Source organism: Setaria viridis, chromosome 3, assembly GCF_005286985.2.
Source record: "Setaria viridis chromosome 3, Setaria_viridis_v4.0, whole genome shotgun sequence".
Lineage (NCBI taxonomy): Eukaryota > Viridiplantae > Streptophyta > Magnoliopsida > Poales > Poaceae > Setaria > Setaria viridis.
The window spans coordinates 6,061,384-6,075,195 of record NC_048265.2 but is presented as its reverse complement, the minus strand read 5'-3'; the positions used below and the strand labels follow the sequence as shown (position 1 = coordinate 6,075,195).

General features: G+C 46.0%; 1 protein-coding gene and 1 long non-coding RNA gene across 2 annotated transcripts; one reads left to right on the top strand and one right to left on the bottom strand.

Moving 5' to 3' along the window:
• Positions 1-7,976: 7,976 nt before the first annotated feature.
• Positions 7,977-8,857, bottom strand: LOC140222336 (uncharacterized). Its single transcript, XR_011897723.1, has 2 exons — positions 8,435-8,857; positions 7,977-8,243 (listed from the first exon to the last, which is right to left on the bottom strand). It is a non-coding gene; the product is annotated as an uncharacterized lncRNA (long non-coding RNA).
• Positions 8,858-9,092: 235 nt separating this feature from the next.
• Positions 9,093-13,523, top strand: LOC117850024 (uncharacterized). The gene is made up of 10 exons (XM_034731800.2): positions 9,093-9,390; positions 10,223-10,248; positions 10,512-10,593; positions 10,674-10,883; positions 11,490-11,612; positions 11,833-11,890; positions 12,014-12,087; positions 12,540-12,628; positions 12,711-12,782; positions 13,282-13,523. The coding sequence occupies exons 1-9, from the start codon at positions 9,295-9,297 to the stop codon at positions 12,778-12,780; spliced, it is 828 nt and encodes a 275-aa protein (XP_034587691.1). The 5' UTR covers positions 9,093-9,294; the 3' UTR covers positions 12,781-12,782; positions 13,282-13,523.
• The last annotated feature ends 289 nt before the right edge of the window (positions 13,524-13,812 follow it).

Genomic DNA, 13,812 nt, shown 5'->3' with positions numbered 1-13,812 from the left:
TGTACTTACATGTGCACTGATAAATGATTACATGTGCACTGATAATGATGTTAGTTGATGAACCATGGTCCTGATGCCAGCGTCATTGCTGCCGGCAAGAATGTAGTACTCTGGATGATGCTTTTGAGCATGTTTACCAGAGCTCTGTAATTAGAATAAAATAACCGAAGAACACATGTATTAGAATAAAATAATCGAAGAACACACGTTTGATCTTACTAAAATCTGATGACTATTTTACATACAAAAGAACATCTATATAGATTGACTCTGGAGGTGTCACACCTGATGTTGCTTGAACTGAACTGATGAATACATGCACATGGTATTGATCTAAATATTATCCAGTCTGTAGCATTGATAAATATGTGCCCACTTGACGAACTATCAACATTTAATAATTACTCTCACTAATTAAATTCGATGCTAAAGACTGTAATAATTTAACTGAAACTCATCCAATATGTTAGGTCCTGATTGCAAGGAGGACAAGGAAGAACACAGTGAACCAATCAAGGCAAGTTGCGCATATCAAAACCTATTAAATCATGATATATGTAACTAACTATGAGATGATAATTAAAAATGAACTCTAGGCGTCATAATTTAGGAAAAGAATTGTGTATTACTTAGCTTAGGATAGCCAATCCTTGAAACTGCGATATACTGCAAGGTCGGTATTAGGGTGAGATGGGCATCCTCACTCAAGTAGAGGATATGGTGTAGGTTTCTCAAAGATGGGGTAATACTATAAGATGAAAATTATGATAACTTAATGAATACTTAAATACTAAAAACTATGAACTATTGTTGTTCCTGTTTATCTTTTAATGCCAACTCTCCTGTGGTAAGCAGGAACATGTGTTCAGAACTTAACTTTATGCTCATTGCTTGCTTGTGTTTTACTGATATCCGTAGAAATGAAAGAAGATGAAGGTGTGGTTGGGATGGGGAGTGACGACTATGAACAACACTCGCAATAAAATTGGTGATCAGTACACAAATTTAACTCTTGTATGCTTGGAATCATGAATAAAGAATGAATGTCACTTTAGTTGAGATGAAACTACTATTCCACATTGCCTTCTACCCTTATGAACTGCAAGTATTCACAAGTGTACGGCGGCTGCCATCTCCAAGTTTATGTTTGTGGCGTGACTGATAGGCTAGACAGTTCTATAGCACTAGATTCTTGTATAGGGAAAGAATCAAAGGGTCCTAGAGGGTCGAGTAGTGTTGTGAGGGAGTGATCATCACTTGTACTCTTTTGGAAGTTGTTCTTAAAGAATTTGCGGTTGGTTTCGCCAAAACCCTATTCTCTTGTCGTGGTTGCCTCAACACCATCATTTAGGATTTTTCTAAGAGATTCATATACCTTGTTCTTGATACGATGCAAGCTCGTATCGTGCTTGCAATATCCTTTCAAGATCCAAGGGCTGCTATGCATAACGAGGGGTATCAAATTCTAACAAGTGGTATTAGAGCTGAGGTCGGATTGATTTGATTTTGTGAGAAGGTCAGCGGTGCTAGGAAGCACAAAATCAAGAAAATGTTAGGGATGTAGAATCAAGTAGAGAAATTTGATGGTAAAAGGAATTTCAACGTGTGGCAGTGCGTGGTGATAGATGTGCTTGTCCAGTAAGGGTTGATTGATGTTCTTGAGGGGAACAAACTGGAGAGGAAAACTGCTGAAGAATGGAAGGTGATGGAGTGGAAGGCTGTCAGTACAATTTGACTATGTCTCTCTGACGAGGTAAAATACTCGGTGTTAAGGAAAATTCATCGAAAAAATTATGGAAGAGATTAGAAGACTTGTATATGGCAAAGTCGCTGACAAATCGATGGGTACTGAAGCGTCAACTATTCAGGTTGCGCATGAAGGAAGGCGCACAATCTGTCGACCATCTAAATGTCTTCAACAAGCTTGTCACACAACTGATTAGTGTGGATGAGAATATTGAAGAGAACAATAAGGTTGTCATACTGGTTTCATCCGTACCATCATCGTGGAAGCAATTGGTGATGAATATTTTCGTCGGGAAAGCTGCTCTCAACTTCAACGCGATAGTTGCATACCTACTGGAGGCGGAGTTCTTGAAGAAGCCACATGAATCTTCATCCTCGGGTGATTAAGCATTGACTGTTTCAGGAGGAATAGGCAAAGTCAAGAATCATGGGAAGAAGAAAGGCAAGAGCAAGGGCGGTCGAACATGCTATCTCTGTGATAAAGGGGGTCACATGATAAAAGACTGTCCAAATTTGAAGACTATGAGAGGAGTATGCTCAGTGGCAAGTAAGGATGAAAGTGATGTACTTATCGTCAGTCAACCAGATACTACTCATGAATGGATATTATATTCAGGGAGTTGCTTCCATATATGTTCGGCGAGGAAGATGTTTGACGAAGGATCTCTACGCTCGACGAATGGAACTGTTCACTTGACGGAAGGAGTATGTAGTCACTGAGGTAGGAACAGTTACATTGAAGATGCATAATGGAACACATTGGACACTGACGGAAGTTTGGTATATCCCGGATTTAAAAAAGAATCTAATATTTGTGAGGTCGCTAGAACTCCAAGGTCGTGGCTTATCACTCCAAGGTGGAGTTATGCAAGGGCAAGTAATCATAAAAAATATCTGGATTCATGGAGGATACCGAGTGATAGGAAATCTTAAAGATGGTGCAACCATTGGGAGATTTGGTAAAAGTCCTAATCACGATACGGAAGTTGTCTCATCAACAACCGGTACTCAAATCTCACTTGTAGTCAAGTGGAAGGCTGCAAAGGTAGTTGCAAAATCTAATAGTCGTAAAGGCCAAACTACGAGCTGTTGAAAGGAGGAAGACGTGGTGGGACCGATCACGCAATACCAATGAGTAGGTGGAGCTTGAAGGCGGTACAAACCTATGGCATGGAGGGCTGTATGAAATGGCAGTGTGGTTAACCAAACTACACAACGAAGGAGCTCTCATGTGAAGGGTTCAGGCGCTCCAGCTAGGACACTAACATGCACATTGCGATGATGTGCATGAGTCCCTGTGGTGGGAGTAAAAAAAATAAAAAAAAGAAGCTAATTTGGAGCGAATTCTTGGAGGAGCACGATGACTTCAAAGGATTAAAGTCAAGGTGAAGATTGTTGTACGGTGACTCAAATCCTACTTGGATTAGGACTCTATAGGGGTGTGCTATTAGGACTTCTATTTCTACTGGAACTTGAGTGTTAAAATCCTACTAGGTGTAGGACTCCTACTTGCATGTATGAGAGTCTTGGAGGGGACTATATAAATAAGGGGGGTGGAGCCTCTAGTAATCAATCAAGCCAAAAGCAAACCCCAAGGTCTCATCCAAGACTTGTGAGAGGCAATTAGTAGCGCTCAAGAAGGATAGTCTAGACAGTTCTATAGCACTAGATTCTTGTATAGGGCAAGAATCAAAGGGTCTTAGAGGGTTAAGTAGGGTTGTGAGGGAGCGACAATCACTTGTATACTTTTGGAAGTTGTTCCTAAAAAATTTGCGGTTGGTTTCGCTAAAATCGTATTCTCTTGTCGTGGCCTCAACGCTGTCATCTAGGATTTTCTACGAGATTCATATACGTTGTTCTTGATAAGGTGCAAGCTCGTGTCATACTCGTATTATCCTTTCATGATCCGGGAGCTGCTGCGCATAACGAGGGGTATTAGATCCTAACAATGCCCCTTGCCGTCGCCTGCGCCAACAATTCAAGCATGGTGGCTGTCAAGCTTGGACTCTGAACCAACTGAATGAAAGACAGACATGATGCTGGCATGGAAAAAGATGGCTTCGCTGTGGCCACAAGCAGGCTTGGTGCGGGACGACGATGGAAGGATGTTGCGTAGGGAGGATGGAGCTTTGCGGCTTCGAAACAATAGCGGAAGGCGGCAGCGGCGGGCCGCGCTGGGATAGAGAAGGAGGCCACCCGAACCAGAGGCTTATATGAAATTTTAGGGTTTTTTTTGCAAATAATCAGATTGCGATTAATAGTCCCAATCCAATTTAGGGGGTTGTTTGTAAATGGAAGGGGCATCTGAAACTATTCGGATCGCGATCCACAAAATAGGGGGTTATTTGAAAATATACCAGGGGGTATTTAAAAAAACGGAATCGCGATCCGATACTCTGCCGCCGGTCGCCGGACCGCTGCCTGACGCCGGCCATCCCCTGAGTACCCCCCTTCGTCGTGCCGCCTGGCTTGCATCTGCTCCTGCCCGCGTGGATCTACGGTGTTCGGATCCGAAGGTCGGTGTTTGGGCAGGGATAAGAGACGCTCCTCTGCTTCACGCCGTCCGCGGCGCCTAAGCGGCATGTACGGCGGCGCCTCACTCCGGCCGTGCCTTGCCTCCATCCCCTTCCTCCTGTTGTGCCGCGCTCGGACGACGCGTTGGTCTGCTCGTCGACTTGCGGCTCGACGGTGAAGTGCAGTCGTCAGCGATCATGCTCGGTCTACACTGCTCAGAGCGCCCTTCGCTAGGGCGCTGCCGCTGGCGAACGGCGCCCGTGCACCGGCGCCGCGTTGCGCCGCGCCGAGCAGGATCATGTCCATCGCGTCGATGCATACCCGGCACCAGGACGTCCTCTTGAGGAGCATTCGCGCGCATCGCTCCAAAGTTGGTCCGAATCAAGGAAAGACAGCAGGTTGCTGTGGAAGTTTCCGCCCGCCACCGGCCGGCGACGTTGAAGCCATGGACGCCGGTGGTGACGGCGAGCGGGCAGGGCAGAGAAGCAGGACCTATCAGACCACATGACGGATCGCGTATGGCATCCGGCTCATGGATAGTAGCCGCGGGGATGCGGCGCGCTCTTGCGAGACGTCGAGCGGGGCAGGAAGCAGACAAGGCCCAGGTCAGGGTGGGGTGGACGGTATTTCATTTACCGTCCACCCCTTGGGTCCCTGATGGCCGTCAGATCGGACACGCGCGGCTTGGATTTGCAAGGACTGGGCTGTTTTCTGGCTCGGGGAGCCGGAGATCGGAGTCCTAGGCCGGGCGGACGGGGGCCGGCGGCGCGCGCGTTGAATAGGCCATTGTTCAAGCGTGCGGCTTACAACGTGTCGAGCTGCTCGATTGTTGCCGATCTGCGCCAGTAAGGACGTTTTACCTGCTGTGCTGTGGACGCCGCGGCGCCCGATGGCCGATGCCATGCCATCAGTATCCGTAACCTTGCCCGTGGTAGGCGCACCTGCGCCTGCGCGCTTGGGCGTCTCGAGCAATCCTCCACGGCTGCGATGTCGAGGGCGTCGGAGGCGCTGGGCAGCGCGCGCGGCGACGACGACGTCAGCTAGCTAGCCTGGTCGTGGAGACCGGTGAGCGGACGGCCGGGGCGCCGGGCAGGGTGACCGGCGAGTAGCGGCGGGGACGCGGCGTCGCTGTCACCGTGGGCAGCTTGAACGTCTTGGCACAAGCTGTTACTTGAGCTAAGATGTGATCTGAACTTTGCAAATCAACTAATGCCCCTGAAACTTAGTCTCATGCAATATATCTGCAGGCCAAAACATTGTTCTCACACTCAGATTCAAGATGTACATGTAACATGAAAGTAGTACTAGCAGGCTAGCAGACCATCGAGTATGCTGACAACTCACTGGAATGGCGAAGTTTTCATCTCACCTAGTCGTAACATCTAGTACCATCATCAAATTACTGAAACTTGTAGCCTTTAGATCACATAAAGAGTTCGTGTGACAGTGTTACAGTCAGCAACCTATCTTATCCCCAATTTTCGCTCTCTGTGTCCTCAGTTCTAAAGAAAGAAATATCATCACTCAGACAGGCATAGAGATGAAGTTTTAGGTCTGAAGGATGAAAAAAGATCAACTTTATCGCCCATCAAATTTTCTGCTGCTGTCAAGATCCATTCTACTGAATTCACAAGAGAGGAACTGAATCATGAAAACATGGAAAAGATAGGTCAAACACATCAAATATGCGGTGTTTTCCCATGTATTCCTCGCTCGTGAATGTAACATCATAGTCAGAATCTTGCAATTTTTTTCAGGTGTGCATATTCACACATGCTTAGTCTCTGAAGATTCACCTTGTCCAGGCTTGTGCTGTGATCTTAGCTCTCTTAGAAAATTAGAAATCAAACAGAGCATTCAGGCTATTGGCAAATTCAGAGTTTGGGCTCAGCTAGCCACTGTGTCCGTTGCTTCGACCACACACCACGGCGTCTCGCTGCAGATGGCAACATCGAAATGCTGCACCGCAGGGAAGCAATTTCTATCTCGCCCTGATTGATGGTTCACCTCGCCGGACGAAGCACAACCCGACGACGATGAAAGGTTGAACCTCAGCAGCTGACAAGTCAGCCGGAGCCCTCTGCTGCCAGCGCATCATTTCAGCGAGCAGCCTCTGCACTTCTCGCCTCCAGGCGGCGGTTGCGGGCACTGGCGGGCCGCGGGCGGCATCGCCACCAGCTTCGTTGGACGCCGACTGTGCGTGGAATCTCCACAAAAGTGTCTTGGATTCAGCACCCCCGGAGCTCGTCATGCTCGGTTCGGAGGGAAGGATGTTGGGTGGGCAGGATGGAGCTTTACGGCTCCGGGACGATGGCGGAAGGCGGCAGGGGCGGCGCTGGATGGATGGGGAGAGGATGACCCGAACCAGGGGCTTATATGATAATATTTAGGGGCTCCTATGCAAATAATCGGATCGCGATTAATAGTCGCGATGGGGTTATTTGTAAATGTTAAAGGGTATTTTACAAATATTCAGATCGCGATTATTAATCGCGATTCGAATTAGGGGTAGTTGAAAATATTCAGGGGTATTTAAAAACATCGGATCGCGATTCGATCCTCCGCCGCCGGTCGCCGGAGCGCCGCCTGACGCCGGCGGGTCCCCTGGGTACCTCTTCGTCCTTCCGCCTGGCTCGCATTCGCTCCTGTCCGCGTGGATCGACGGTTTTCGGATTCGGCGGTCGGTGTTTGGGTAGGGACAAGAGACGCTCCTCTGCTTCACGCCGTCCGCGGCTAGCCGGAGCGGCATGTACGGCGGCGCCTCACTCCGGCCGTCCCTTGCCTCCATCCCCTTCCTCCTGTTGTGCCGCGCCGGCGTGCGTCTCGCCATGGCCATGCCCCTGCAACCGGGAAGGAATGCATTACGGCCTCTGAACCAAGATTCTCTTGCTGCAACCAGCCGAGGCGTTGCATTTTCATTTCAGCCTGTGCATCGGTGGCCGCAGTTGGGGTTGCAGCAGACGAGGAAGAGCGCCATGCCTTCGTTGCCCCTCGCCGTCGCCTACGCCGACGATTCAAGCATGGTGGCTGGCTGTCAGGCTTGGACTCCGAACTATCTGAATGAAAGGCAGGTATGATGCTAACCTGGAAAAGGACGGCCTTGCCGTGGCCGCAGGCTGCGCGGCGGACGGACTTGGTGCGGGACAGCGTGGGGTCGGAAGCGACGCCCTCGAACGTGAACTCGCCGGGCCGCCGGCGGCGTGGTCCACCAAGTTCCGGTACCGGTACACGCAGTTGCTGTCCGGTGTCCGCCGCCTCCTGCAGAGATAGAGTGCAGTTTCAGACAGGCGCTTGCAGGGTCCTCACAGGTTCAGAACAGCAAAGGTAACAAACTCTGATTTTTGTTATTAGGAAGAGGTGACTGCCCCTTCCAATTCAGTAGCGAGCTCTCCTGTCAAGTGCTTGATTATGGTCTTAGTTCTTACATGCTGCATTAATATGTACTATGCCACACGTTTGGATGAACAAAGATTTTCCCTGTCTCTTGTATTTCATTCTTTACTTATCATGTAAGGGCTTGAAATTTTGGTAGTAACTGACAAAAGTACTCGTCGTAGAAAAGGCAGAACGGTAGATCTTAAGGTCAAAGTTGGTACGGGATAGTGATCGGAAAGCATCTCGCGAAGAACTGTAAAGATTTGGTTTCTTAAACTTGGTAGGCTTAAGACTGTGCTATCAATTGGGGGGAAGTGAGAACTCAGAATCGGCAAACCTGGTCGGCTAAACGATGATGTAATGTATTGAGAATCGTCTGTTGACAATAATTGCAATAAACAAGAGCTCCATCTAACTCTGCTATTTTTTTCCTTCTGTCTTTCTCTTTATCCTAGTGTGGTGGTGTTCTCCAGTCACTGAGCATATAAATGCTGTGGTTGCAGTGGAGATTGCCAGATTGCAGAGTGAGAGCTGGCGCGGCGCAGCGCAGACCAGATGAGCGCGCGCCGTGCATCTGCACCAATTTCCTTGGCAACATCGATCATTGCCTACAATGGAGATTGACTTGCTTAGTATGAGCCTATTAGGCTATAACACTTGGGCGCTTCTGAAGATTAAGAGCATACTGATACAATGAATACAGCCAGCACTCTAAAGACCCTCAAGAGTACATGCAATGCTCAGTTTATGGCTGCACCGCAGGGAAACAATCTTTATCTCGCCATGATTGATGGCTCACCTCGCCGGACCAGGCAAAACCCGACGACGATGAAAAGTTGGATCTCACCAGCTAGCTGCCATGTCAGCCGGAGCCCCCTGCTGCGGATGCAGCATTTCAGCGAGCAGCCTCTGCGCTTCTCGCCTTCAGGCGGTGCTTGCTGGCAGCGGCGGGCGATATCGCAACCAGGCGCGTCGGAGGCCGGGTGGGTGTGGAATCCCCACAACAGCACCGCTGGAGCCCGGAGGTCGCGTCATGTCCGGTTGATGTGAGGTCACTCGCGAAGCAATGGCGCGCGGCGATGGGTGGGTGGAGACCTTAGGTGTTCAGAAGATGTTGGTTGGGCAAGATGGAGCTTTGCGGCTCTGGGACGACGGCGGCGGGTGGAGCTGGATGGACGCGGGGAGACGCGACCCGAAGGCTTATACGAAACTACGGGGCCTTTCTACGATTATGCGATTAATAATCACGATCCAATTTAGAAGATTATTTGTAAATATAAGGGGTATTTAAAAATATTCGAATCGCGATCAATATTCACGATCGAAAATAGGGGGTTATTTGTAAATAGTAGGGGATATTTTGAAAATATTCGGATCGCGACCATTAATTGCGATCCAAATTAGGGGTTATTTAAAAATGTTCAGGGGTATTTTTAAAAAATTCTGGATGCGATCCAGTCCTCCGCCGCTGATGTCCGGAGAGCCGCCTGACGCCGGCAGCCCAAACGAGCGTCCCAGCCGCCCCTAACTCTGCCCCAAGCGAGCGCGGCGCGCGTGTCGCCTTTGCTTCGTCTTCCACTGCTTCGGTCCCGCGCCGCCGCCCGGAGCGCGCGGCCGCTGAAGTCAAGCGACGCGCCGAGGGATCTGGAAACTTCAAGGATGCTTTGCTGTGCTGGCGTCCCGCCGTCGCTCCTCCTCGTCGCTCTGCTCTCTGCCTGCTCCCTTCTACTCGTGGCCGGAAGGAATCAGGATCAGGTATTACTGTATTAGTATACTCCAGGCTTCTCTTGCTGAATTCTAGATTTGTACGCTCAATCCATGCTTCTCCGGTTGCTATGATGCAACAAATTACTTTCTCTCGGGGGTGATTAAGCTTCGTGTTTGATAGATTCGGTAAGGCTAGGATATGCGATTTGAGCTTGAGCTGGATTTGTGCGGTTGTAGTTGAGCTAAGTCTACTATTTCTCGCCCAACAGATTCTGCGATATGTGTGAGGACAGTTGCTTTTTTGGCCTCCTTTTGCATCTGCATACCGAAACTTGCAACTATCTTTGAAAATTCAAAGTTTGGAGGCCCCATGAAGTTTTGCTTGTGCAAGCTTATCTGACTAGTTTTTCATGCTTAGTTTGGCCTATGAAGTGTTCATTTTCTTACTAGGATCTATTGCCTGCTGACAATTTGCAAAATGCATAAGCTTGTTAAAGTTAAGAACAAGAAATCATCTTGCGATTCCTGGTCCAGATTTTTCAGTAAATGTTCCTTAGTTGTACTTGGTGGTGCACATGCCAACTTGGCTTGATTTCATGAAATACTTACATTACTGACTTCAAGTGTCCAAAATGCCAAGTCGTGTTGTGTCCCAGATCACTTGCCTTCATATCACTGCTAGAGCAATTATAGGCTTCATGTATACAGGGGAGGAATTAGGAATGATAATGCTTACCATGAGTACTTTCTAAACACCTAATATTACAATGTTTTATGCATTTGTAATGTTGGGCTTCCTCCACTGTTCTCTTTGATGTTATGATGAATGCCTTGTTCCCTATTCTCACTAATGTAGAAACTGTTCATTTTTGTGCTTTAGGAATTCCATGGAGCTGCTAGATCCAGGTACTGTGTTTAAACACATACACTGCACGTGGAAATTTGGCATGTTTTATTTTATTCTGCATGTGCACCTAAAATAATATGTTTTTGTTCTTTGCATAATGTTAAAATTTATAAATTATAAATAAGGTTCACACCATCATTCTCCCAAGGTAGCTTATTCCTTGTAGCCCTAATGACAGGAAACATGAAATTACTTGAGAAATTTTCTTTGGGTACCTAGGTAGAGTTTGAGACATGACCTCATCTATTTCACTTGATTCCAGAATTCTTCTTCAAGACCCACACAAACATGAGGTGCATTGCTCAAGGGAAAGGAGCCGTGCAGCTTGGGAAGCTATTGATGAGGTAGCACATTCAATCTAACAGTTCTATCTCCATTTCAGCATCCATAACAGTTAATCATGTCAAGCTCTCTTTCTTTGCAGTATCTGATGCCCTTTGTGGAAAAAGAGAAATATGAACTCCCTAGCAAATGTAGACTTCGTCCCGATAATGACATGTTCCGGGAGCAAGAGCAACATAAGATTCATTTTGATATTAATGAGTGGCGTTGTGGTTTCTGCAAGAAAGCTTTCCGAGCAGAGAAGTTCCTTGACCAACATTTCGAAAATCGGCACAAGAATCTTCTGGATAATGTGTGTTTCTTGACAGTAATTATGTTTGCTTAGTAAATGTTTGCTTAACAGGAATTTGATACTGTCTGCGGTTTTTACAAGCTCTATGCTTGTATCTTCTTTCATAAGGACAGCTAGCAGCCAGAAAAATGGAGGTGAAGCAAAGTATAAAAGCTTACAATTGTGCAGAAATGCATGACAATCTAGTCGTTACATATTAAATTGCGGTCCCATCTCTGCAATAACTAATATGAATGTATGCTTCCAATAATCCATGATAGCTGAAATAATACCATCTCTTGTCAGTAGAATCAAACGTAAAATTGCAGTGTTGAAAGCACTCCAAGACTGTCCCTTAATTTGATTTAGTATTGTGTCACTATGAAGGGTGTAATCCTTGATACCATCATACTGATATCATGTGATGAAAACTTCACAAAATATATCTTGCACATCATCATTTTCATTCTTATGCAGCAGTTTTGAAATGTACCTGCAAGCTTGTCTAGCTCAGTTTTGTCAGTTTGAGATACTGCCATACTGATATCATGGGATGGTTGTATTTTTCTTTTCATTAACAATTCATTCACTATCTCTGAAATTGTGGATTTTGAACTATTTCCTTAGAGTGAAGGAAGATGCTTGGCAGATCTGTGTGGAGCACTTCACTGTGATATGATGATGGAGTTCAAGAAGCCAAAGAGTAAATGCAATGCAGCTGCAGCTTTGAGGAACCGTCATCTTTGTGAGGTTCTTATCATTATTGTAACTGTTTTTTTTTTGTTTGGTTTTGTTCTATTCTGGTAGCATGCATAATTGAGATTATTGTGACTCACTATTGGAGAACTGTAAAAAATGTGGCTTTTATTAATTTTGCTTGGTACTTTGCTTTTTCTGGCAATAATGTATTATTTTCCTTTTACCTGTGTATGGGTGATAGCAATCTTTAACTCCCTACTTCTGCTGACAGAGCCTTGCAGACAGTTGCTTTCCAATTAATCAAGGTCTTGCTGCCAGCCGTCTTCATGGTAAGTGTGTTCTACTTGAACGTAGTGATCATTGACTCGCATTTATCTCATGATGTAGGTCTCTTTCTGATTTCTGATGCAGCTGGCATTGCAGATCTTTTCTGATGCTGCTTGTTTTTGCAGAATTTTTCTTGCGCCAATTTTGTGATGCTCACACTTGCAATCGGGGCACTAAACATTTCCCTAAAGGTGGCAGGGTGAGCAAATTTCTATCTAGAAGCTGTGTACCTTTGTTTTGATGCTTATATTATTTCAGGTTATTATGCTTTGCATTAACGAATGAAGCTAAATCTGATAGATGACCTTTTAAGCGGCAGATAGCATTTTTAGCGAGCTAGCATCGTTTGGTTTTTTATTCTGGTTAGTTTTTTGGGGGATAACTTACAAACTTTCATTTCAGCTTCTTTTCTGAACTCCTTATGAATGACTCCAATATAGATTTCTTTTTTTGTAATTCGAGCTTGCAAACTGTCACATAGCATTACCCTCCCAATAAATAAACACTATCATTTGAACTAAGCTTCTTGCATCTCTCTATATTTAGAATAAGGGATTAAGAAAATTTCCATGGGAAATAATCTACTGTTTACTTGATAAACCCAGAACGGATCTCTGCCATCTTACAGCTACTATTTTCCCCTTTCTGCAGAAACAAACAAACAGGTTCTACTTGGCTCTCTGCGTCTTGACGCTGATACTTTTGCCCCTGTTCTATCTCATAGTGTTCTTGCACCAGAGGTTTGCTCTATCTTCTTTGTGGATAAGAACATTTCTTTTACATGGGGCATTTCCAGGACTATTCTCATATTTTGCCATGCAGGGAAATGAAGAAAGGTGCCCAAGATCTAAGACGGTTTTCAAAAATTGGGCAGAAGAAAAAGCCATCCTAGTTGTAAGTTTTCTGTGTGGACTCAAACATCCTAGAAGACGTATGCACCATTTTGCTTGTAGAAATGAACTATCCTGTGGAATTAGAACATCTCATGTTTTGTTCTGAGCTCTTTTTTGAACTCTAAACCACCAACCAAAACCATTTAATCCACACCCTTAGGTTTCAAACTACCCTAGTCTTCAAGTACAGTTTAATTGTTTTTATGTGCTAGCTAAGCTCATGCCATGCTTATTATGACACCAAAATTAGCACGAAGTGAGGGTACATGTCCCAAAAGAAAACCTGCTTCAATTTGACGCTTATAAAAACAGGTGCATTCAGACCTAGATGTTGTCCTAGCTATCAGTTGGAGGGTAGGGTTACAGCCCTTTTATTAAGTCTTCCTAAAAATCACTATTCAGATTGTTATGTATCCTGGTGGTAAAATTCCAGCACAAACGACTGAATTCTTGACTTTTCCCTATGGTTGGTGCTCATGCCATACTTGTTTCCTCTGCAGTCCAGCATGCATGCATATGTAAACTTCAAGAGGCAAGCACGTACATTTTTTGTGAGCTGACGGAAGATACTCCTTATCATCGCTTGAACTGAAGCTCTGTTGGTAGTTCACCCCCGGAAGGCCAGAAACGTGGGGTTTATATATATGACTGTCAGACTGTACATACAATCTCAGGAGGCAAACGGTGATGAATGTGTATTCAATGCTTCCCATATATCAACATGCCTGATTTGGAGCCTCAACTTGTGACTGTGATGTGCATGCGATGCGCTGATTTGGAGCCCCAGCTTTTATGGAGTAGAAAGTGTTTCCTTACCGTTATCGTAGAAAGTAAATTAATCCACCCATGTTAAAACCCAACCCCTAAGCCTTGTGATAATTTCAACAGACGGGAGGGGTGATAAGGTTTTCGATGTGACGATCGACAGGTCACAGTAAGGCGGCCCAATGAGGGTTCCATAAGAATTGCTGAATTATAGGTGGAAGCCAGGCGATCAGAGCTCTAGATCCAGCCCTGATCCTTTGCCTCTC